General features: G+C 36.1%; 1 protein-coding gene across 1 annotated transcript; it reads right to left on the bottom strand.

Annotated features, from left to right (window-relative positions):
• Positions 1-8,702: 8,702 nt before the first annotated feature.
• Positions 8,703-23,361, bottom strand: LOC578571 (ras-related protein Ral-A). The gene is made up of 4 exons (XM_030974923.1): positions 23,161-23,361; positions 15,184-15,392; positions 11,176-11,359; positions 8,703-9,387 (listed from the first exon to the last, which is right to left on the bottom strand). Exons 1-4 carry the CDS (start codon positions 23,263-23,265, stop codon positions 9,262-9,264), a joined length of 624 nt encoding a protein of 207 aa, XP_030830783.1. The 5' UTR covers positions 23,266-23,361; the 3' UTR covers positions 8,703-9,261.
• Between the last annotated feature and the right edge of the window lie 1,478 nt (positions 23,362-24,839).

Below are 24,839 nucleotides of genomic sequence, written 5' to 3'. Positions count from 1 at the left end.
AAGAAGAAAAAAAAAATTGTTAAAAATATTAATAAAAATGTCAACCTTGCGCTGTGCTTGATTGACATCATTGGTCTAATAGAGTGTACTTTTAAATGTAATTTGTATAAAATACTTAACTTTTAATATCTTGCTTTATTTTCCAAACATAGTTTGAATAAAGTAAGGTATAAAGTGTAGTGTAAAATTGATATTTTGTTTGTATGACTGAAATAAAATTGCATAGTTGTTATTTAATGAATAAGTTCAAGTACATTTAAAGTATTTTAAAGTTTATGAAGGGAGCATGCCTAGTCTAATATAGGAGATATTATTAATATTATTATCACAATTATAAAGTTATGCTATAATACAATGGGAATCTGTCTTAATTGGTGGCATTAATATGAAGGGACTCTTCCCCTAAAAGACTCCTAAAAGTATCCTGGTTAAGCATATTTTTTGTGTGATTTACTTTTGCCAATGTCTTGTTTGTATGTATTCCTTTTTTAGTTGAAATTTGTTATCTATTATATTTGCTTTTATACAAACAACTGTATTTATCATATATGTACATGTATATATGCTGTATGTATGAATGTTTACTTTATTGCAGTATGTAGCATGATTCCATAGCAAAAACAAACAATGTATTTGCACTGTCGTATTTAAATACATGGGATAAGAGGAAATTTGTTTCTGAAACAATTTTTCAAGTTATAAAAAAGAAAGGCTTGAAACTTCTTTGAACATGATGTACATGGGGAATTTTGATAGTAAAAACTCTGATATAACATAATATGTTGATGACTTGAGGTGGGTAAAAAACACTGAACTTTGTGTTAAATATATGAAGTACATCCACTACATGTTGAATTGTCTTTTTAGTGCTTGGTATATCTTAGTTTTCATGGAATTAGGAAGCCCATCCATATATTAAATGGAATGGCTCAAAGTAAATGCTCAAATGAAATATGGGGCAAAATTGCCAATATCTTGTGAATTTCAGCTTAGCAAAAGTTGGTAGCTGTAAAACGGCTTGCTTGTTTGTTTGTGTGTTATATTGTATATCATCATACATGTATATATTATGGCGTGAAATTTAATTTCCAAAGCAAAGCATATCATTTCTTCTATGAAATGCTGTCTAATGTATGTACATGTGTTGTTTTAAACATCTATTTGTAATCAAGTGGTTTAGGGTTCTTTTTCTTCCTCGGTGCTTGTTAAGTCCGTATCAAAGGCATTTTCTTGCAGTTGCCACTCTAAATCCAGGTGCAGATAATGGATGGGTACCGGTTGGGAGGGAATACCTTAAATGCTCTAAGTGTTTGATTGTTACTGAGCTAAAACTGTGGTACTACATTGAATCCAATGTTATAATTATTCTTAATGTTGTTGTTATCACAATTATTATTATTATTGTTATTATTCATTTCAGATAAATCTTGAGTGATGGTTCTGGCAATAAGAGAAAATTAAGTTTTAGATTTAGATTTAAATGTAATTGACACTGAATATCCATTATTACGAATGAATAATGAGTAAAAAAGTAAAAAAACCAAGTATAATGAGCATGTAAAGCTAAGAAAATGTATGTCATTGTATACAAATCAATTGTGGAGCAAAAGAACTTGTTGTTTCAGTGAATGTCATTTCCAGCGTTTGTTTGTTAAATACATTTTTTTGTATTACTTACTGCACTATGATCAACAGTTCAGATCGATTGTATTATGTACTTTTCTTTTTCTTTACCATAAGTCATGATAGATAAGCTTAAATTTTTCTGTTTGAAATATGTTACAAAATCAATAGAATTTACTTATTTTGTATTTCTTCCAAATGTTCTAAGATTTTATGGCAATATGCTAACAATGCTTTGTTTTGTACGTAAAACGTATGCTTCTTTTATTTGTACGAAAGTTTATATAATCTATGATATCCAAGAGGTTACCAGGCCCCCGTTGCATAAAACTTAGCATTGATGGTAACTTAAATTTGCCAACAATTGCAACTACCATGGTAACGGTGCTCAACAGCCAATCAAAATCAAGGTTTCCATGGTCGTTACCATCAATGGTAAAGTGCAACAGGGCCTTGGAGTAGTACATGTAGTGGAACTGGTCGATAGGACTTGTATTTTTTAGACTTTGAAGGTCACCTTGTGTTGATAAGATATTTAAAACTCTGTAAAATGGGACTTACAAGGTTGTTAACATTTTACTGCATTGAATATTGCAAAGGTTTATATTGGTTTTATCGGCACTTTTGCCTTGATCGATACAGCTCGTTTCCTCATGATGTTGTTCTGAATAGGATTTTTGAAGCTGTTGCAAAAAAAAATATGTAAATGATATTTGAATCAGTGACTGGTGTTACATGTATCTCTTGCTCGATATTATCCTGGCAAGAGTCTGTGGAAAATGCATGTTTAAACTATAATATCAACTTGTATCCAACATTATTAAAGGTAATCCACTGTGTTGGTCATGGCCAATTGGTCAGGGGTAAAAAGAGAAAGATCCTTTTTCCATTCATCCTTATCTTTGACATTGTTTATAAATACACCCCAGAACAAACCCCCCCCCCCCCAGAAAAAAAAGAAGAAACAAAAAATTAATTAATTAATAAAAAGAGGAAAACCCAAACAAAAACAAACCAAAATGATGAGTTTAGATGTAGAACAAGAAGAAATCTTTTTCAACAGATTTGCGTCAGTGACTAAGACAATGGATTACCTTTTGATCCTACAATAATGTAACATTGAATTGTGTTATTTGTGGTGGTGTTTTGAATTATTTCTATTAAAAGTGGCGCTTTCACTAAAAAGAATGCCTTGCATTGGTTCCTCTTTAGTGTATTTGTGTGTATGTTAGAACAAGATGTATCAGATGTATCAGATGTATTATTCTGCGATAATGCAGATATATGTACCGGTATATGTATGGATTAATGAACTGAGGAGGAGGATCGAGGGTGGTGATGATTTGTAGATAAATGATGATAAAATTTGAGACGATTATCATAAGGCCTAAGAAAAAAGATAGTATATTGCCCTTTAGGTCCCAAAACGTGGGTCGGTCGGTCGGAAATCTTTTCTTCTTTTTTTATTCATTAAACATTTTTTTTCTTAAAAAACAGTAAAAAAAAATTTTATTTTAAAAGCCATCCATAGATTTCGAGATATTTGGATCCGTTGAAAAGGGCTGTACACTTTTTTTTTTTTTAAACCTCTAATGATGGTGATCATGAAATGTTGAAGCTACAAATTTTAATATTAAAAAAAAAAATGTTAATGGCCCAAAGCACACACCAAAACACATCAAATTTAATTGTTACTTCTGTATTTTTTTATTATTTTTTTTCTCAAAATGATTAGCATATCACATTAGGATAGAATAATGAAAGAAATATTCCTAAATAATTCATAAATGCACATATTTGTATGATTTCAAAAGTATAATTACATGAACATTATTACAAAATATCAATGAGTGCATAATTGAAAGTGACCACCTGTATACAAAGGAAAACTACTTCAAGAATCTTGACATCTCAGTTCTTCGGTTAGAAAATCATTGATGATTTCACACCTAAATTCTTGAATACTTTATTTCCTATTTATAAGAAGAAAAAAAACACACTAAACGACTGTAGCCTGATATAAAAATCCTAGACAAAGAACAGGGGCCCGTTTCACAAAGCCTTTTTTCAATGACAAATTACAAAAATCAGTGACAAATCTGCTGATAACCAATCTGAAGCAAGGATTTCAGTAACTTTTAACAACTGTCATTTGTCACTGATGACAAGTTTTGTGTAACGCCCCCCTGAAACCACAAAGGGAATAACTGCGCAAAAGTAAAATTGATTATTAACTAGAAGGAAACACTTCTGTTATTTGATTTTAGTTGCGAGTTATTCGGTTAGATTCTTTAGGTTATTCTAAAACCTGACTTCCGATTACTGACTCTAAGTTGGGTTTTTATTTTTCATTGAGCATGTGGTAAAGCAAAGCCGTATGAAGAGAAAGCTAAATCATTACAAAAATGAATTGACCAATCCATTGTCGATAACTATTAAACTGTTATTCTATAATAACATCATCATTGTCACAAGATGTAAGTAACGTATGCTCCTGACAATGAGTTGTATTAAGGCGTGCATTACAGGACTTTCACGTCACTCGTACAACTTGTATAACTTCCAAAAATCAGATGGTGATTTTCTCTTTCAGAGTTTCGGTACATGTATATCTTCTTGAATCTAATTCTAATTATTCACACATTCATGTCTGGTCTAGACAGATGAAAAGTACCGGTATGAGAGAATAAAGAATTCTAAATGGTTCATTTACAAATTAAAAGTAGACTGACCAAAAACGGGATGAAGCTCAATTATACACAGTTTTGTATGCTTACTCTGATTGAAAGTAATGATCATGCAAGATAAGGCTATGTTGAACTATATACATAGATAGATACATACAAGGAAATATATAAACAAACATGGTAACTACAATTATGAAGTTATCAATTTATACAGAAATACGAGCAACGTGACATGAATATTCAGAAGATGTACACATGTGATACAGATTTCATGATGGAAGAAGGAAGCATGTTCCAATAATACATAAAACAAACTTGAACTATTTAAAACGTATATAAAATGCATGTACAGTAATAAATGTTCATTTGCAAAGAAGGAAGTATCTACATCTCAATCATGTTCTAGAGTAATTTTGCGATCATACTAGTTCTCCTAAACAGGTGATTTTTTTATTTTGTTCAAAACAAATAAGACATCTACTAGAACATACCGGTAGTAAATAAAAGACACAAACAGTATCAGTATATCCATAAACAAATTGTCTCTATGTAGTGCCAAAAGGTTACATATGGACATTTTTTTGAGCTTGAAAGTAATTAAGCCTCCAGCACAAAGAGTAATGACAACTTCCATAGAAAATGCAAATAGCATTGAAATGTGACAACACATTACTCATGTTCTTACAGATGGCATTGACAATTTTCCACCCCCCCCCCCCCCAAGGAAAAAATAAATAATATATTACTAATAACATAAATAAATTATTTATTTGAAAAAAGGAAAACATATACTGTGGGCTTAAACTGATAGTTGCCTGGTTACTATTGACCACCTTAACTCATGTCAGACAATATATACGTCTTCCCTCTGTTGCCTGTGCATTGGCTAACTAACAAATTGTTTCATTTGAATTTTATGCAATCAACTGTATATGAGTTTTCCAACCCTGAGCAATTTGTTGAATGTCACAAGGCCAGCAACCCATGTAAAAAGTCAGACATGAGAATGTTAACAACCACAAAATTATCCCTATGTTTAGTATATGAAGTTTGTATTAGCCTATTAGGTATGAAAGAGGCTCTAGGAAGAGCTGATATCCAAGTGATTCAGGCAGTGTTCTTGTACAATTTCATGTTGGTTTTGATAAGAGTGTCTGAGGACACAAGCAGTTTGATAGAGTCTAGAGAGCAATCGGTTCTCCTCAGAGTGTACATACATAATTACTCATTATTCCTAAGTATCATTTGAGGTGTTCACACTTGTACAAGCATTGCTTCTCAGTGGACTCCTCTGTTTCGAATATGTATTTCTATTTTGTTGTAAATGTTTATAATTGATTTGTAATGTTTCGTTGAAAACATAAATAAATTGAAATTGAAATTGAAGTAGGTAGACATTACAGGTAAGAAAAACATGGTGTGTAGTGAAATAAGACATAAACACAGTGCTTCTTGCCCTAACATGAATACCACCCTTCAGCTACGCGTCTTCATGTGTCTACTATGCCCTTCTGCATGGTGCTCAATAAACCAGCGTTTTTAACCCACAGGCTACTGAATTCTTTCATTCCCATAGGCTTAACACAGGGACCACTTGGTTCCGGTAGGCGAAGGGTTAAGATCGATGCAAACTTTCCTGCTAGTTATAAATGTACATGTATGTTCCATTTGCTTGTGTGCAGAAAACAACACCTCAAAACATGGCCTGGTTCGCACCGAGGCAACAATCTGTGAGCTTTATCTTCTTGATACGTGCCATCAAGATATATTAGGAGATTGGCAATCAATCCATGACTACATAAAACACTCTTTTACCCATATCCTTCTTTCTCCTAATCTAAGCCCTGATGCAGCTAACTACTGTATAGAAACAAGTGATGACATTTGCCAGACAGGCACAAAAAACTATTGCATGGTGACAATTTGTGAGTAATAAATTATCTAGTTTTGCACTCTCTGATTTGAGAAATTCCATGAGAAACCTCTCAAAAAAATGTATTCTAGTTGTATGCACACAAACCATTACAGACCAATGGAGTACCGAAGTGCTAACGTCATATTCATTCGTCGTCCAGGATACTGGTTCTTAACAGCAGAGCCTGCGGCATGAGGTTCGGCATGAAACCGTACGTTCAAGCAATGGGCTGAAGCAGGGCAAATTCATTGTTTTGGGCTGGAGTGTTATCACAACACCACTGTTTAACACAAAATTGTTTGGAACCAGTAACCATGACAACTTGGCCAGTATGACGTCACACTTGGGTAATCTATACTACCAGACAAAAGCATACTAGCCTAGGCTGATTCTAAGGGTGTCATAGAATGAGTGAAAACCACTAACTACCAATGAAAGTCTATGGGAGCGTACTATACTACACAGGTCCCACATACTTAAAATCTTGTATTGCTCATGACAATTGGTATGCAGCAATGCTAATGTGCTTATGCTGCATATTATTCACCATTCTACTCCATGGTGAAAATTCATTACAGGCAATTTCTTCTTCATAAACTCTAATATGTTGGTACGGACCTGGAAATCGGAACACTACATCGAAACATGATGAAAAAGGTCAACTTTACCATTCTTATAAACATTAACAAGACACAAAAATGCATGAATAGAAGATAGAGAAAGGCCATAGGCCATCATCATACCATGACTTCCCCCAAAGTGCTTGATGGGTTTCGCACATATATGCAACACCCACATATTCAGGATCTATTTCAACTATTTATATTATTTACATACATTGAATATAATAATTGTCAGTATATAATTTTCCTTAGATTTCCATTCTCGTTAGTATCATATGAATAAATGATTATGTTAGAAAAGTTACATTAAAGTGTATTCACAGCTCTCTGGTTATTAATCACATGTCAAAGTTCTATTTACTGAAAATGTTTTTTTGAAAAAATGATGTAATAATCATGACTTGAACTTGATGATGTTATCTCTTGTTAAAGTATAAAAACAAATCAAGTATACTTCATTATGTGTGCCTGTAACATAAGGATATGCAATCAAACTTTAATATACCGCAACCATGTTAATTTGAACGTTAATTTGAACGAAGACAAATGCTTTTGAAAGATGCATTACTTGACAATTAGATATCCACATGGGAAAAGCTATTGTAAACCAGAAACTTTCACAACATTAAGCTTTTGCAAATTGTTAAGGCCTATTAAGGAGGCCATTTTCAAGGCATGAAACATCTGTGAATTGCAAAAACTTAATATTGTGTACATGTGATTCAATCAGTTTGCGGCATGAAACTTTTGTGAATCTGAACCACCCACGAAGTTAGTACGCAAACATTTCATGAACATAAAAGTTTCTGCTTTTACGGTTGGTGATTGCTGTGAATATACCCTGATGTATATACTAAAACAGTCTATATCACAGGCACGATGGATGTTTCTTTTCGTGGTAGGAATAAGTGTCTTACTTTTAAATTAAAGCCCAGAACAGAATGTAAGATCCAAATAAAATGGAGTTTCTGAGGCACAGACCGTTTTCCATATTCAAATTGTACGCATACTTTTTAATGAAAGGTTGTTCTTGACACCCTGAAAGCTTGCCTGAAGCTTGCCCAATATAGCAACAAGTAATGCACCGGTATGCCGACTGGATTCCAAGTATTGTAGTTCATTCATTAATATCAGGTTAATGGAATACCTTGTCAGCAGGTCCCCAGGAAAGAAATATCCATAAATCTGAATATGTTTTCTGTCAAATGGCAATTTGGGTATCTTTGTATGGTTTAACATTAACTCCTTCTCTGCTTAGGTCAACTTATGGGACAAACGATGACCCACCACAGCTCAATTTTGTCACACATACAATGTGTACGTAAATAGACTCTAGAAACGATATGTTAGTCTTGCATTTCAATCCAAAGAGGACAAAGAGGTAAAATGTAAACTTCCTTGACCAGAGGCTGAGAAATACAGCCAAAGTCTGCCACAGTGACCAACTATTCTTTAATACAGATTACAGACAAGACTACTTTTCTTGTTTCTGCTGAGCTTTGTCCATCAACCAATTCGTTCTGAACAACCAGGGGGGTGTTTTACAAAGATCCTGAGTTGAACTTCACTCTAAGTTTGACTTAAAAATTATGGAGAGCCATTTGTAGCCTTAAAATAAAATATATTCAAAAGCGAAAATTCAAGTATTTTAGACTTTTTATAAATTCCACATCAAGAACATGAAATCTCCTTGATAATAGAAAATATGAAAGATTTGAATCAACATTCTATGCCTTTTAAACATAACTTTTACAAAATATTTCCATAGATGGTAATGGCTTTCCATAAATGTTAAGTCCAACTTAGAGATAAGTTCAACTAAGGATCTTCGTGAAACACCCCCCAGCTTTTTACGCAAAGACTGTTCATTTCATTTCCTCTGCATGGTATCTCTGTTAAGTGATGTCGTTGCAGCAAGACATGCCCTCTGATCAGAAAGAACACCAAGTCTGCAAGGAATCGTGAGGTGCTAAACCCTGCAGACGATTCCAAACAACTCTCAAGTCTTCGTTCCTATGTGACGTGTAACAACCTCAAAACAAAGAAAACCAATGTAGCAAAATACAACGAGATATTAAAGTATCTTATATCACATCAATATGTGAGTACACTTAGGGGCTTTTAGTTGCATGAAGTCACTTTTTTGTTATACCCCATCGCCATCCATTCACAAAATACTGGGTAGTTTTTTTTATTTTGTCACGGCAGTTTACAGAGTCATATGGGAACGAGTCCTTACTACAACACAATAGAAACTTTGCAATGCCTGTGAAATAGACTGGCTCCTACGTTTGCATTTTACATCATATCAATGTATATTATATAAAAAAGAGGCGAAATAAATAGACCATTACAAAAATGGTCTGGTTAATCCGACTGTCTACCTCCCTCCCTCGCCCCCTCCCTCTCTTCCTCACAATATGATACATTTTCTCTTTCGTCTGCCCTCTGACGTTTTATTCTTGCCCTTCTTGCCGTTCTGCTTTTGTGTCTCCAGCGCCTTTTGGTCCCGGATTTTCCTCATCAAATCATAGAAGACCTAGAAGCAGAAAAGAGAAAGAAAACAAAGAAAAGTAACAATCAATAGTATGTCATATTTTCAAAAAATGAACCTGTCATCTTCTGTAAAGGTTTATTTATCAGAAAGCAAAGGGAGCTATTCATGTTTTAACTATGTTTTGTAGGCCTAATTTTAAAGATACATGATGATACATATATTTTCATAATTTTCTATGCCATTTCATAAGGATGCAGTAAATAAGGTCTACATGTATATGAGCAAGTATTCCTGCTTTTCCTTTTTTTATAAATTGAAATATAATACCACAATGCTCGCATGTGATTTTTTTTGTATGCAAAATTTAAACTTTTAAAGTTAATCCTACAGTATATTGTGTGATTTTAAGAGAATTATAGTTTTGCTGTAACAAAACATGGATGATAACCGAACTCCCACTTTTACAGTTAAAAAATCATTATATTTTATTGTTAGGGAAGGTTTTAAACCAAAAATAAACTACCTGCGTATCTATATTTACTTCATGTTTCCTAAATACTACATTGCCAGGTGACTTTAATTTGGCAATCAAAACTATCCCGACAGCCAAAGAATTATTCCAATCAGAGAAAAAAAATCTATTTCCACACTCTCAATTAGCAATACCATAATTTGCCATCACCCGAAGCCCCAACGCTGCCAATTGGTTAATGAGTGCCCTCCAGTTAGTCTCATTATTTCATTAGAGCATTCGAAACAGATGAATTTCATTATCGATAATATGATTAGAATCCAGCTGAAAGTATGCCTCGCTGAAGCTCACTTTAGCTCTTAACTTCTTCGGGTATAGAGGGGGTATGAGTTATTGAATATATTTCTCTTCACTTTCGAAATTTTCCCCCGGCTTTCAGACGATCCATTTCGCTCAACGTTAGAGAAGAAAGTTTATTAAACCAGATACTGTAAAATTAGAAATATTCGGGGTATACATGTATTAATTTTTGCGGATTTCTCGCTAAGATTGGCAAGCGTGAATTTTAGAACTCGCATAAATATAAGCATTAATTGTAACACATGTTTTGAATGGGCTGAATTGCGTTCAACGCGAATTTAAGAACCAGCAAATATGTTTTGGGGTCGCTCAGTGCAAAAAATTAATCACGCGAAAATAACAGCGTTTACAGTACCCATTTACTACATCCAGCTAAAGAGATACAAAGAGATAAAATGCCTTGTTTACAGGGCAGAAAAGTATTGGGCCAGAGATTGGAACCCAGGAGCTACTGATTCAAGAAATCAAATGTGAAACACAATTTTGACGTGTTCGGAGTATCATTATTTCTTTAATATATTTTTTTGCATTTTCTCGAACTCGGAGCAGAAATCCAGAAATCCAATCTATGAAACACTACACCACTGTATTTTTTGCAAATCCCAATCAGTCCATGATGAACAACTAATGGATCTAAAACACAAAGCCTAGCCCTAACCCTAAATCTAACATAAAACCTTATTGCAAACCTAACCCTAACCATGTCTTTTACAAAACTAAACCCAGAGCAAATTCAACCAGAATGGATACTCATTCTTCCCAAGAACAGTAAAGGACTGGAACAGTCTTTCTCCCTTATTGTAGCCCAACCTTCCTTAAATGTTTTTAAATCTGCACTTAAAACCAACTTAAAACAAGCACCTTAAGTTGGTGGCCGCACATCACGACACACTTCCAGTTTAAACACCTTCACGTCTTATGGAGGAATCCTACCAAGTAAGAATGTTTTGTTGGATCATCTCTTAATAATACTAATAGCTGTTGCACTCTGTTCTTACTTTATCCACGTTTTCTCTTGTCTTGGCTGACGTTTCTACGTAGGGTACGTTCCATGTCTTTGCTCTTTCTGATGCTTCCTCCTCGCTCACTTGCCGCTTGTCTGCCAAGTCTGATTTGTTGCCCACCAGTAAGAAGGGGATCTGGTCGTCTGTTTTATCGTGCTTCACTCGAAGAATCTGCTCCCTGGAGAAATCAAGGCAAAGCAAAGCACGGAACAGGTTGGATAACGGAGGATAAATGACACGCATAGTTTAAAGCCACACTGTCCTACTGGTAGCTACTTGTTCCCTCTATATAGAAAACAATGCCTAATCGGTGACCATTGGTCCCCCATGATCCTCTTTTTCTTATGTTAATTGAGAGCTGAGTTGATGAGATAACCACTTGTCCAGTGACCTTGCAGTGTGGTCTAATCCCTCCTATAAACTAGTACAGATAAGCTTTAAGATGCTTTTCAGAGCGAATAGTTGCCAACTCGTCATAAACTTAAAAGATAAAGTTGAGTTCTGGTCATGTGATTGCAGTGTGAAAGAAACGGTGTGGAATCGATCAGAAAGGGTTGATCATCTAGCATATACACATTGCAAGGTTCTGGAATCATCAAATTGATACAAAATTTTGCCCAGTCTTGGTAAAGTTACAAGCACTATACACAGAAATATCTAAATGGGACTACACGAACATGTGTCATAAAAATCGGGACAGATTTTTATGCTGTTAAATGCCATATTTAGAATATTAAGGCCTTTGAAGAGCCATGCTTTTCAGGGAACATTTTTTATCCGATGTTCTTCCACACTTGCATAATAACAATGATAACGCTTACAAACAAGTTTTCATCTCTTCCCAGAACTCAACCTTCTCTTTAATACAGCGACCCATGTTATGTTAAAAAGAAATTTTAAACCCCATAGTTCTTGGAGTGGAACCTGTATGAAATCATCTAGAAAATAATTCTGAATGTAGGTTAAGATGCTAGTCACAGTATCGAGCAGCAATAAACAGAACACATTAATCAAATAATTTTTAAATATACATTATATACCAGGACAAGTGAGAGAGAAGAAATGCTATTAAAAGATTAATAGTAGCCTACACAGATTGATGCTATGACTGTGTGTGTGAGAGAGAGGAAGAGATAGAGAGAGAGAGAGAGAGAGAGTCTTTTATCCACCTAGAAATAGAGGATCTCTTTCAATTCAATGGAGAGAAAGAGGACGAGAGAGAGAAGAGAGAGACAGATAGACAGAGAGAGAGAGATGTGATAAAAGCTGAAAGAGAAAACTCATCCAAAGCAAGATTGATACCAAATCAATCATTATAGATCAATTAGAATGTAATACAAGTTTCTGTCATTACGGCTCTTACACCGCCGGGATCAATATTTAATACCCCAAAAATGAAAATCTATTTTCCTGTCTCTGGGGTTGGATGTAAAATGATGATATTGATTGGGAGTGAAATGTCTTCCTGATGGGAGGCTCGTTTACCTTTCATCATCTCCTTGTATCAATGCGGGAATACTCCATAAACACCCTTTAATTAGGACAGTATGCATGGAGAAGCGGATCCACACGATTTACATACATATTGGCCTTTCCCGGGCATGTTCACACTGACACTTCCGTGTGTTTTTAAAAACCGGATTTAGGGATTTAGGTCAAGTGTGAACTCTACAATTAGAGGAGGAGGCATCCACATCAAGATGGCATGCCTGTAATGGGGAGAGGGTGGCACTACTTCAAGAATTTTCAAAGAGAAATCCAGGATGTTCAATCAAAACTAGGCTTGTTAATTCAAATCTATTCCAATAACAGCTGTCATGATCTATAAATATCACGTTTACAGTATAGCTAGTATTAGTCCAAATTCATGTTTCACTAAAAAAAAATCACTAAAAACACAGAATAAGCTAACACCAACCATTTTCATGGGTTTTCCAGTTGTGTATTAAAGTGGTAGTAGTAGTTCAAAATAATGATGGCTTTTCATATTGGTTTTCCTGCAATATTAATGGGGCCTCTATAGGTAATTCCCTGCAACTTGATACAAAAAATTCCCCATGCATTTGCATGAATTCAATCCCTTGAAATAAGCTACGTGTTGTGTAGCAGTAATTAAATGAGATCGGAGACGATATCCACAGGAACAAATTTCTAGGAAAATCCCTTCCATGTTTGTTTCATCCAAGCAAACGCACCAATCAGCTAATCATTAATTTTTCTAGAATTGAAAACCATAGGACTCTATTAAACAGATTCCATTCATATACTTTTTTGTGCTTAGTCTTCTCAGTCCCCTATAATCCTTTAATGAAAACAAAATCTTTGCTATTGTTGATAACCTAGCTGATGCGATGCAATCAAAAGGGATGGCCGCTACCCCAGAGCTTTAGGGGACATTTACTGCGGATAAGACCATTAATTAATCTCATCACGCCCAGTTCTATCTCCACTCGATACACCGATGAAAGACACCGTACAGCCATATGAAATCTGAGAGGGAAAACCCACTTTAAAGGAATGGTTCAACCTTTAGTATTGGAGTAATTATTATAGAGTTTACATTTATTGCAATACGCCAATGCAAAACAGTAATGTAAGAATGATATCACTTGTTGTTACTCAATGATGAATTGTTCTTTTTAAAGATACACTGGGAAAAAATTAATACTTATTTTTCGGGGGCTTCTTTTCAAGCTTGCCTGCATGAAAATAACACTCTAAAAAAAAATTTGCATTGAACTCTATGCAAATTTACAGGGGCTCTCTTCTGATTTTCGGGGGCTCTTTTGGGCAGTTCGGGGGCTATTTTGCCCCGAGCCCTTGTGTATTTGGATTGATTTCATATTTAAGCATAGTCTACTTCTTTAACAGATAGGAAATGAGATAAATGGAGATGGTCAGTTCATGTTTTACAGTGAAATTTTCCTTGGACTGGGAAAAAATGAGAAACTACAAGTATATCCTACAGGCATCTACTGTATACTATAGTGTAACAACATATTTCAGTATAGGACTAGACTATAGTAAGGACTGTCCCACTAATAAACAAGGGATGGGTCGGTTATTGATAAGCCACAGAAAAATGATTGTGGATAATTCATGAAGTGGACAGGGGGAACTGGGAATGGAGATAAATTGGAAAGTATATTCATATCAATTTCCCATTTCATGACTGGTTAATATTTAATCGACAGGAGATGGGGGAATTACTATAGAGTTTTTTCACATCTAGTGGTGAGCTTTACATCTAATGACAAAGGTATGATGAGCAGCAGTAAAGTGCCAATTAGGAACCTAATGTGTAATAACTCCAACACCATGCACAGTGCATGATTGTGTTCCATAATGCACTGTGCTGGTGATGCAAAATGTAAAACGCTATGGGGATCTGTAATGAGAAATATCTAGCATAAAATGTATTAACTGTGTATTTTATTTAAAAGAAAAAATAATCAATTGAATACATATGTGTATCAAATGCTTTTCAACTACCTCGAGACTCAACTATCATTTTCTATATAGCTATCTATATTCTGAATCATGCAATATACATATGTGTAGAATTGACATGCAGATCTTTTGCTATCAATTATTGTAATATGAAACATCTAATTACATTTAACAAACATTTTACAATTGTTTTCGGAAGGACATGAAATTTAATTCAATACTTCATGTATTTTGTAACCCTAACAGAATTAGATTTCATTCAAATATAAGTGTACAGAAAGCATCATGTAATCAAATGCTTTTCAAACTACCTGGAAGCTCGACTATCATTTTCTATAGCTATATTCAGAATCAGAATCATGCAATATTTAAAGGAAGTACCTAAGTCCTATACTTCTATTCTAAATTTATATTATTCATCATGTAGTATGCGCCTAGCATAACACTTTTACTACCAGTGATTTATGTTAAAGGCACAAAATAACGAAATACCAAAAAACCTGACAGGAATAAGAATTGCATCTGTAACATAATGTCAATGTGTTTAAATACCTGAATTCTGTTGTTGTAGCAAACGATTCTTGCTCTGTTATACTGAAGACACATAGAAATCCTTCTCCCGATCTGAAGTAGTTATCCCTTATTGCAGCATAATCCTCCTGGCCCGCCGTGTCTAGAATATCTATTTGAACCTCTTCGCCGTCTACAGTGACTTTCTTACGGTAACTGTCTGCTTTCGTCGGTTCGTAGTCTTCGACAAACTGAGGGGGAGAGAAAAATAGGAGGGAATCGTTAGAACTTAGAGTCGGCAACAGAAAATGACCATATCAGTATGCACATGGTGTCTTCTGAAAAATACTGATGTTCATTTATACTTAAAGTATTGGAATAGTGAGGGTTTTTCTTGTTCCTTTCTTTTGTAACTTTCTTGCTGTAACTGTATGTTTTCCATGTTTTGAAGTCTTCAACAAACTGAGTAAAGAGTGGGTCAAAAGTGAAGAGCGAACAAAAAGGAAAATGGTGTTGTTTCTGCGTACAGAACTCAACCATATCAATATGTTATGAAATGCCCACCATTTCCTGAGTTTATGTTGAAAGCAACACCAATCAAAACATGCATCATTAACACAATATCTAACATCATGAATGAATCCGATAAAATATTTGATTTACACTCAAAATTGACATAGATATTTTCAAAATGGGATGATGACTTCAAACTCCCGGTACTCAAAATAACAAGAAGACATCAAACATGTATAAAGATTGTACAAATCTTTTATTCTTTTACAAATTTGTCAACACGGAATATATAGCAAAGTTTAACCAATTAAAGGCTGAATCTGAGACAAAATGGGATTAAGCCTATTGGACTGCACATCAAATGAAAATGAAACAGTTTCAAGTGAGTTAACGATGTCTTTCTTCTATCTGACGCCATGAAAGAGTGTGTGACTTTGCACATGGTTCCTCATCCGGCAACCCTCTCAACGACCTGCGGAAATCAATTGAGGGTCGGCGAGAGCGCTGACATCACGATCTTCAGGGAGGGGGAAAACAGTCTGCAAGAATTCATTTTGAAAAGAGCTCAGATCATATTTCCATGTGAAGATTATTTATTCCTCCTTGAGATGCCTACGTACGGATGAGTACGTGCGAGCCTTTAGAAGAAGCCGTTTTAACCGGGCCTCAAGAGATCGTTGCATCACTGGACAGTAGCATTCTCTGATCAAATTTTTAAAAATGAAAACAATTCCCTTGGTAGGTCTCTAGGGTTTCGGTGAGCAAAAATATCAGAATTTGTATGGTTAAGTTAGAATTACCCTCAAACTACGTCCACAGACTCCACACAGCAGCTTAGCTACCTTTAAAAAAATGGCTTAGAACAAGTAAATTTTGTATAGATGTAGTGCACGAATTGTGCTCTGTGTTGCGGTATGCTATAAAAATTAATGTTTCACAATTCAGAAGCTTCTCTCTTCACTCTCAAAAGATCTCTTTCCCTCCCTCTATTCCTCCCTTCCTCCCTCCCTCCATACATTCAGATTTTGTCTTCCCTCTCCACTCTATCTCTCTCCTTCTATTCTCCACCTCTCTCCCACTCCATCCAGCTCTCCGTGTGAATGGATAGAGCAGTGGAGGAGTCATGGACGTCACTTCTCCTAGCTGCGGAGGCAAATACTCTGAATGATTGAATCCCCTGTTGGATTGTACTCTCTCCATCTTCAAGCCCCACTCAGACAAGACATCATAACCCTGCTTAAATAAAAACCCTGAACAGAAAAATAGAACCACTTTATATGTAAATGTATGACAAACATATTAGAGAAAAATAACCTTTCTGCAACAAAGCCTCCTAGTCCTACACCTTCTCTATCATCTATTACTGTAATACAAATTTGGTGATGCACATTAAGCTTTACTTAATTTCATTTTGCCGCAGCATTTTTTAAAGGCGGTTTCCCGCGCCATGTCTAAATGAACCTTTACACTGGCATGAAACTTATCAAGGGCATTCCTGGTGCAATCAGCTTCAGTAATGCATTCCTGCAGCAATCATTATCACATCACATCATTCGTTTTCATACAACCTGGCCTTACTCATCACTATTCTCCAATCAAAATTGATTGCACTACAGTCAGTGTTGTAAAATATACTGTACACTTCACAGATCAATAGTTCTTGACGTTTTTTCATATCTGTTGGAATCTCTAAAATGCCTTTCCTTGAAACTAAATTGTACATACGGTACATGTATTGTACAGGGGCATGCTTTCATGTAGTTTCTTTCATAATTCAAATTCAGTATGTTAAAAAGGGAAGTTTGCCCATCTATAACATTTATAAATCAGCATTGATTACCCCCAGACATGTTTGCCAATCTACATTCATGTTTTAAACAAGTATTGGCCAACGGCAAGCATATTCTTGCATGAACTTTCTGACCATACATTAATTTTTACATCATTATTGATTATTGTCAATCTTGTTGGTTCATCCATATTCACGTTGGTTGAGGAGTTGGGGAATGCACTGTTTTTACCCTCATGTTATGACTTTCCATAAATCAGCATGGGGGCTCTTTGATGATTTTCGGGGGCTCTTTTTTGCCATTACGGGGGTAACTTCGCCCCGAGCCCCCATGTATTTTTTTCCCTGAGCATCAAAACAACATTTTCATAGTCGGGTTCAAACACCAACAGACATGTTTTCTATTTCTGTCTATCCTGTCAAGAATTATAGTAATTGATCACTAACATATTCTACTTGTAAACCATCCGCACAAAAGTGTAAAAATATTATATTTTGATGACAAAAGATCATTCTCACCATTTTTATTTTATTTTGTTATTATTCAAGTAAGCAACAAGCCCCCCCCCCCCTCCTCTTAAAAAAATGTGCCCATACGCCTATGTACATGTACATATTGTATTCCATATTCCTATCCTGATTTTTTTGACCATCTATAAGTCAGTATTGAACAACAACGGATGTTACTAGCTCATCCATATTCACATTTTTAAAAGGCATGCACACTATTTTTGTCCGGACTTTTCAACCTTCCATTAATTACGACTTCACCTTTAAACAGGTGCCTACTTGTATCATCTCTTAGATCAATAGAGAACTCCATGTACTTCTCACTCCATAGCCCCTCCCCACCGGACCCTACCCCCCCCCCCCCCTCTCCTGTCTCTTTCTCTGTCTCTTTCTCTCTCTCTCTCTCTCTCTCTCTCTCTCTCTTTCTCACTTACTCTTCCCCATCGTCAACACTTGCATAGAAAAAGCACAGCAAGAGTTCTGGACATGCCGTGCATGATTCATTAGGCATCAATAATGCACAACAGCACAAGTCTCTTCCATGGGATATCACTAGTATCCAACTTGAGTCAACAATGTGCAGTAATAATATTGTTTTTCTGTGCCCCACCCCCTTTTTGAAAAATTGCGCGTGTACATAAAATATACTGTAATGTCTTACATTCTTATACAGTCAAACCTGCTTTAGTGACCACCTGTCTACAAAGGCCACATTTGTCGTTTCCCTTGAAAATGGTTTCTCATTGAATCATGTACTAGTGGAACCTGTCTACAAAGACCACCTGTCTGCAAAGGCCACTTTTTGTGCTTCCCTTGGGTAGTCGCTATAGACAGGTTTGACTGTATTGTCATATATGTATGTGGGTTTAAAAAATATATATATTTATTTTCACATTTTGAATGAAATCAAGATTTTCTTTACTGTAAAAGGGCCCTTCATGGGAATAATGAAATTCCAGAATTAAAATTGAAATGCAATTTATCAGGTGCTTTCTGTGTTTCGAAAGACTTTTTAACCCTGTGCAGCAAGTGAAGCATCACATGATGAGTGCCACTATTACAAGAATTTCCAATCAATAATACATGATTAAGAATGTCTTTTGTTCATAAGACAAGATAACCCCTTGCCTATTAATCTCACACCAAGTGTGATGAGTGCTGCTACACTCGATACAAGAATTCCTCATAAACTTATATACGATTAAGTGTGACCTCCAAACAGTTTCTGTAGAAATGTTTCCATGACCAAAACTTAATATTATTTTCATCTCAATACATGCATGTTTTAGGTACAGGTGCAGTTTCCATTTCAAAAGGCTGGTTAACCCCCTGCAGCAAGCGAGTCGCTTCATAATCCCCTCGCGGGTGTGATGAGTCATTAGGGCTTTACATAATCTAGCTGCCTATCTCGTTTCATTACATCACACTCCGCAACACAATGTTTACTGGTGTGTGAACTGAGGAAATAGGATGGGTCAATGGGAAAAGGGAGGGGGGGGGGGGGGAGAGGGAGGGGGCAGGGGGTGAGGGGGATGTGCACCTGTGACCATAAACAAATTTCAGTATCCTACTTACGTAATATCCTGTCTATTCAGTACCATCACACCACACTACAATGTTTACTGGAGTGTGGACAAAGGAAATAGGGTGGATAGATGAGGGGGAGGGGGGGGGGGGGGGGGGGTGAGGAGGGAAGGGGAACAAAATACACATCTGTCACCATACATGTTAACATAAATTCAGTACGGTACCCTACACATATATATATATCCATGTATATATGTGTGTGCTTCTGTGTACATATGTACAGCACTTATCTCATCCAATTACCGTTTATCATTATCATACTCCAGTAAAAGAAAAGAATGTTTACTGGTGTGTGAAAAATGGAAATAAGGTAAGTCAATGGGAGGGTGGGGGAGGAGGGTGAGATGGTTAAACAAATGCATCTGTGACCATAAACATATTAATTTCAGTTTCGTAAATATGTGTCATTTTCTCTTTTGGGGTAACTATGTATCTTGTCTTATTACATCACCCCCACGAGCCTCATACTCGACACAATCGTTCACCGTTGTGTGAACAATGGAAAAAGGATGGGTCTGTGATTGTGGAGGAGGGGGAGGGGTGGGGGATGGGTAGGGGACTCGCATTGTCGTCAGTACAGTATGCTACATACGCCACATGCAGACCTAACTACACCTGTCCTTTATTCATGTTAATGTGGCTCTGGAAAGCCTTACGATGATGATGATGATTCATAGCATTTGTATGGCGCCATATATCTGTTTCAAAAACATCCAAAGGCGCGATATAGTGTTCGCGTGCCTAGGATTTTAAGTAAACTTAATCACTTCATAACACTTGGGTTATTTGTAAAAATATATATTGCCCCATAGAAATATACAATTTAACTTCCACTCAATTCATAGAACATCTACATGTATAAAGGGCTCCCATGGCATAAGAAAATAATATACTGATTTTAACTGCACCTTTGCACCACAAGATCAACATAAATTTGCTTGCCCTAATCATAAAAAAAGGGAAAAAAGTTTAGTTACCAAATTGAACATGATCACTACAAATAAGAGATATTAACAATAATGTACACCAAGAACTCCTTTCATTTTCACATTTTGCCTGTATGCTTCCCCCCCCCCCCTCCACCCCTCCAACCCATGCAACAATAACTCACACACACACACACACACACACGCACACACACACACACACACGCAGGTCTGTACCCTTATTAATTCAACAAGCCCAAGGTCTTGTCATTCAATTGAAGCGCTAACACAGGACAATTTTATTACTAGAAATCAAATTATACTAACATGAGATTGTGGTTGGGAATAGGCTGTCCATTAGAAAATCATTTGTGCATCTTGCTCAGTGAAAGGCATAAATAATAAGGTTGTAATGTCAAAATAGTTAATCACTTAGGCAATGTAAAATGTTATTATTTCTGAAAGGAGAAAACTATCATGCCATGATTTTGAATTAAGACATCCTGATGTAGTATTTAATGCTTGTGACACTTTCTTCTTATTTCTAAAAGTTTTAACTTTTAAAAGCTTTATCTTTTAAAGTGGATACTTCAAAACAATCAGTATCCATTTTTTTTTTAACCCTATGTTTAATGTATTTAGATTCAATGGAATCACAAATTCTTTAACTTTAAGAAACAATACAAACTTTGAATTGTAATTTAATAGAGCAATAAAGCCAAATTTCATTAAAATTCATAATGCAATGCCAATAAAAAGAGTACCCTCAAGCTTTGTTTGCTTATTAATGTGAAAGAGAATATATTGATGGACAATTCTTGAATTGTTAATAATGTGTGATTGTGACAGATTGTATGATTGTGTTATTGTGAAAGTACACTATTAAATGGACAATTCTTGAATTGTTAGTAATGTATAATTGTTTCAGATTGTATGATTGTATGATTGTGTGATTGTGATAGTGTACACCGATTGACAATTCTTGAGTGAGTTTGAATGACAAAGAACGGGACACACACAAAAAGGATGTGCACAAATCTATATTCTGACAATGTGCAAATTTACATCACATTGAAATGCACAGCTACATGGCAATTATGGGCCATGTTTGTAATGTAATCAAATCTAATGCACATATCTTTGTTTAAGTGGCTCGTTACAAATCATTTCATTCACCTGTTACAAATAATTGTATTTCAATGGTCAGAATGTGAATTGCATACATTCCGAGTTGTTAGGTATGACAAGCTTTAATGTATGTCCTACCTAGCAACAACTAATATATTATATCAAATTAAATAATTTGCAATGAGGCACTTTAACAATGCATTTATTAATTTGATTACATTCCTACCGGATTCACTCCATGTGCAGATGATATGAATAACTAAACATCCTGCATACAATTTAAGAAAGCAGAATGTACACTGCAAATTCAATTAAATAGAATTCAAGTTGTGCATATTTTTTTTTTTCACTTTCACATGTGGTTATGATGGGTAATTACATTACTTCTCATTTCCTTCTCCAAACTCATATTCAAGCAGCATGTACAAGCCTCAAGCCTCAAACCTCAAGCATCAATAATAACTGCATGCTAATCAGGTTGTTGATGAATAAATTACAGAGGACATATACATTCCACATCAAAACAATTGTCAAGGAAATGATGTTATGAGTCTAAGGGCGTGTTTATGCTTCACTTTTTCTGGCCAGAATCAGGCATCTGTTATGCGTTTAGTTTAAAACACGGTTGCGTCCATGCTCACTTTTGTAGAATCACCGAAAAACGGCGATCACGATCGCCGATCGTAAACTCACAAAAAGATGCGTTTACAATTTGTAAACGCGTTTAAATAGGGTCAACGCACTGACCTCTAGTGGGTCTACGTAGCATGCACGGTGCAGGTTTGCGAATCCAGCTGCTAGGCCAATTAAGGCCACACAGGGAGAATTGCCTGGAGGAGCCAGAGAAGTGAGCATAAACAGTACACCGTGGAACTGCGATTACGATGAGCGTTTACGATGTGCGTTTCAGATCGCTCATTCTACCTTCAAAATCAAGCATAAACGCAGCCTAATACTCTTTTCACACTGGTTTTGCTTAACCCAGTACTTTGCTTAGCCCGTACTATCCTTAACCCCGAACTAACTTTTTTGGCTTTTCACACATGCTATTTTTAGTCCCGTACTAGCGCCTATTCCGGAATAAGAAAATTCACGCTGTCCTCACGGCGATTCGTTAGCCCCGGATATCGCGAATGTTATGATTGGACAGTGGGCTCGTTACTTCGCATCTGGCCAGCTGCGATACGCTCCATTGAGTAGTACCGGACTATTTTTCGTTTCTGTTCTCATTCACTTGCTTGGCACAGCAATTGCGGAGTTAGCAGGAGTTAGCACCACAATTGCGGGGTTGGCCCTGCTATTTTGCAGGGCCAGCTAACCCCGTACTATAGGTGGGGCTAGCCCACTTTGGTAAATATGAGTCTGAACAGAAAGTGTTCAGATTCCATCTAGAATTTGTAGAACATCTATGACCCTACCTGTTACTGTATGTGTTGACTTTCCCCATAGACATTTCAACATTGTCTCTTTGGAGCCAGAAAGCTGTTAACTCTTCGTAAAAATTCTATGACTTTACTGCCTTCTGGCTCCAAATAGACGACATGTCCCGTAACGCCAGGTTCTTACCTCATCGTACATGAACTGTAAGGTCAGCGCCGACTTGCCGACCCCTCCACTCCCCACCATGATGACCTTGTGTAGAGGGAGCTGTTGGCTCTTTGGTTTCGACATCTTGACCTCGGTTGGCTCGTGCTGGATGGGGTTCTGGTCGTCCTCGGCAGCAGAATTGCTCCACCCCTTTCTGGAACGATAAATGGAATAGCCTCAATCAAATTAATTTACTGAAGAGCGGACACCACATGATCGTAATAACAATAACAACTGTTTGTTAAAATGCACTTTACCAGTTACAAGCGACCAAAGCGCATAGAAGCAAGGAGAATCATGTGACCAAAAGCCGGAATGTTTTGAGGGCAAGCATTTACACTTCACAAATTTGTGAAATTTGTGGATTTTTCAATTTTTTAAAAATTTGTAATTTTGTATGGTATTTGTCAGTAGTGTGAGAAAAAGAAACCATTTTTGCTTGTGGTGTAAATGCAGCTCATGATATTGTGTGCCTGTATGAAGGACCTCCACACATATAATGGCTCATTCATCTATGATGTGGTAAACTCATTCCAGAAATCATGAACACCTTTAAAGATGAAATTGAGTTCTAGTCATGCGATTGCATTGTGATATCGATCAGAAAAGGTTGAAGAGCCATGCTTTTCAGGGAACATTTTTTATCTGATATTCTTCTACACTTGCATAATACAATGATAAATAATACATAATACATAATACAACGCTCACAAATTATTTTTCACCTCTTACAAGAACTCAACCTTCTCTTTAAACACCACTTGAACACCATATTTTGTTTCCATCTCAGTATGTTGAGAATGTAAACAGAGAGAGAGAGAGGGGATCAACTCAATCAGGGCTTATCATCAGTTCATCCATGAAGCTTGTACTGTACCACGCTCCGGCGACAAATCGCTTTGAGGTCATTTGCCTCCACTGGTTTGATGTCTTAACTTCCACCCTGGATCCAACACTATGCCTAACCCTAATCCTAAAACCCAATCACAAACCTAACCTCAACCCTAACTCCAACCATAACCCTAATACCTAATCCTCTGTCTCGCGAAAACATAAAGTCTGGAGCAATTGTCACCAGAGCATTATGCATGTATATAAGTCAGAGCATCCTAAATGAATGTGCCTTCCCTCCACATATCGAAGACTATGATGTTATTTGCAAATAAAACAGAAAACAGACAACTTGGACCACTTCATGAATCAGAGTTTTTAAGAATACTGACTTTATCTACCAGTAAACAGTTTCCCTGAATTCCTAATGCACATTCGTCTCTCTAATTACTAATTGCAGTTCCTCACTTTTTCTATGGTGATCTTGGAAGAGAAAGACCCCATGTTCAAACTTTCTTCAATTGCTATAAAAATTCTGTGTAAGATATCAATTATAGTCTCCGATAAAAAATGAAATTACATCTATTAAACGTCCACAGCTTGCATCGATCTGAACTAGAAAGTAGGTAGGCAATCTTTTGGAACCTGTAGAGGTTTGCGCACGTCACTACGTAAAGGAAATGTTGACGCCCCCTAATGAATATGCATTATGCTTGTGCCGACACGGCGTGTGTACTGTCCGTACACGCTGTGCATGCATATCTATCTAGGCTATGACAGCACATCTGCACTACTGATTCAAGCAAGAGAATATATGTATATTTCAC

This window comes from Strongylocentrotus purpuratus, unplaced genomic scaffold (assembly GCF_000002235.5).
Source record: "Strongylocentrotus purpuratus isolate Spur 01 unplaced genomic scaffold, Spur_5.0 spur5_scaffold_7, whole genome shotgun sequence".
Classification (NCBI taxonomy): domain Eukaryota; kingdom Metazoa; phylum Echinodermata; class Echinoidea; order Camarodonta; family Strongylocentrotidae; genus Strongylocentrotus; species Strongylocentrotus purpuratus.
The sequence above is the reverse complement of the archived record's forward strand: the minus strand, read 5'-3'. Positions and strand labels throughout refer to the sequence as shown.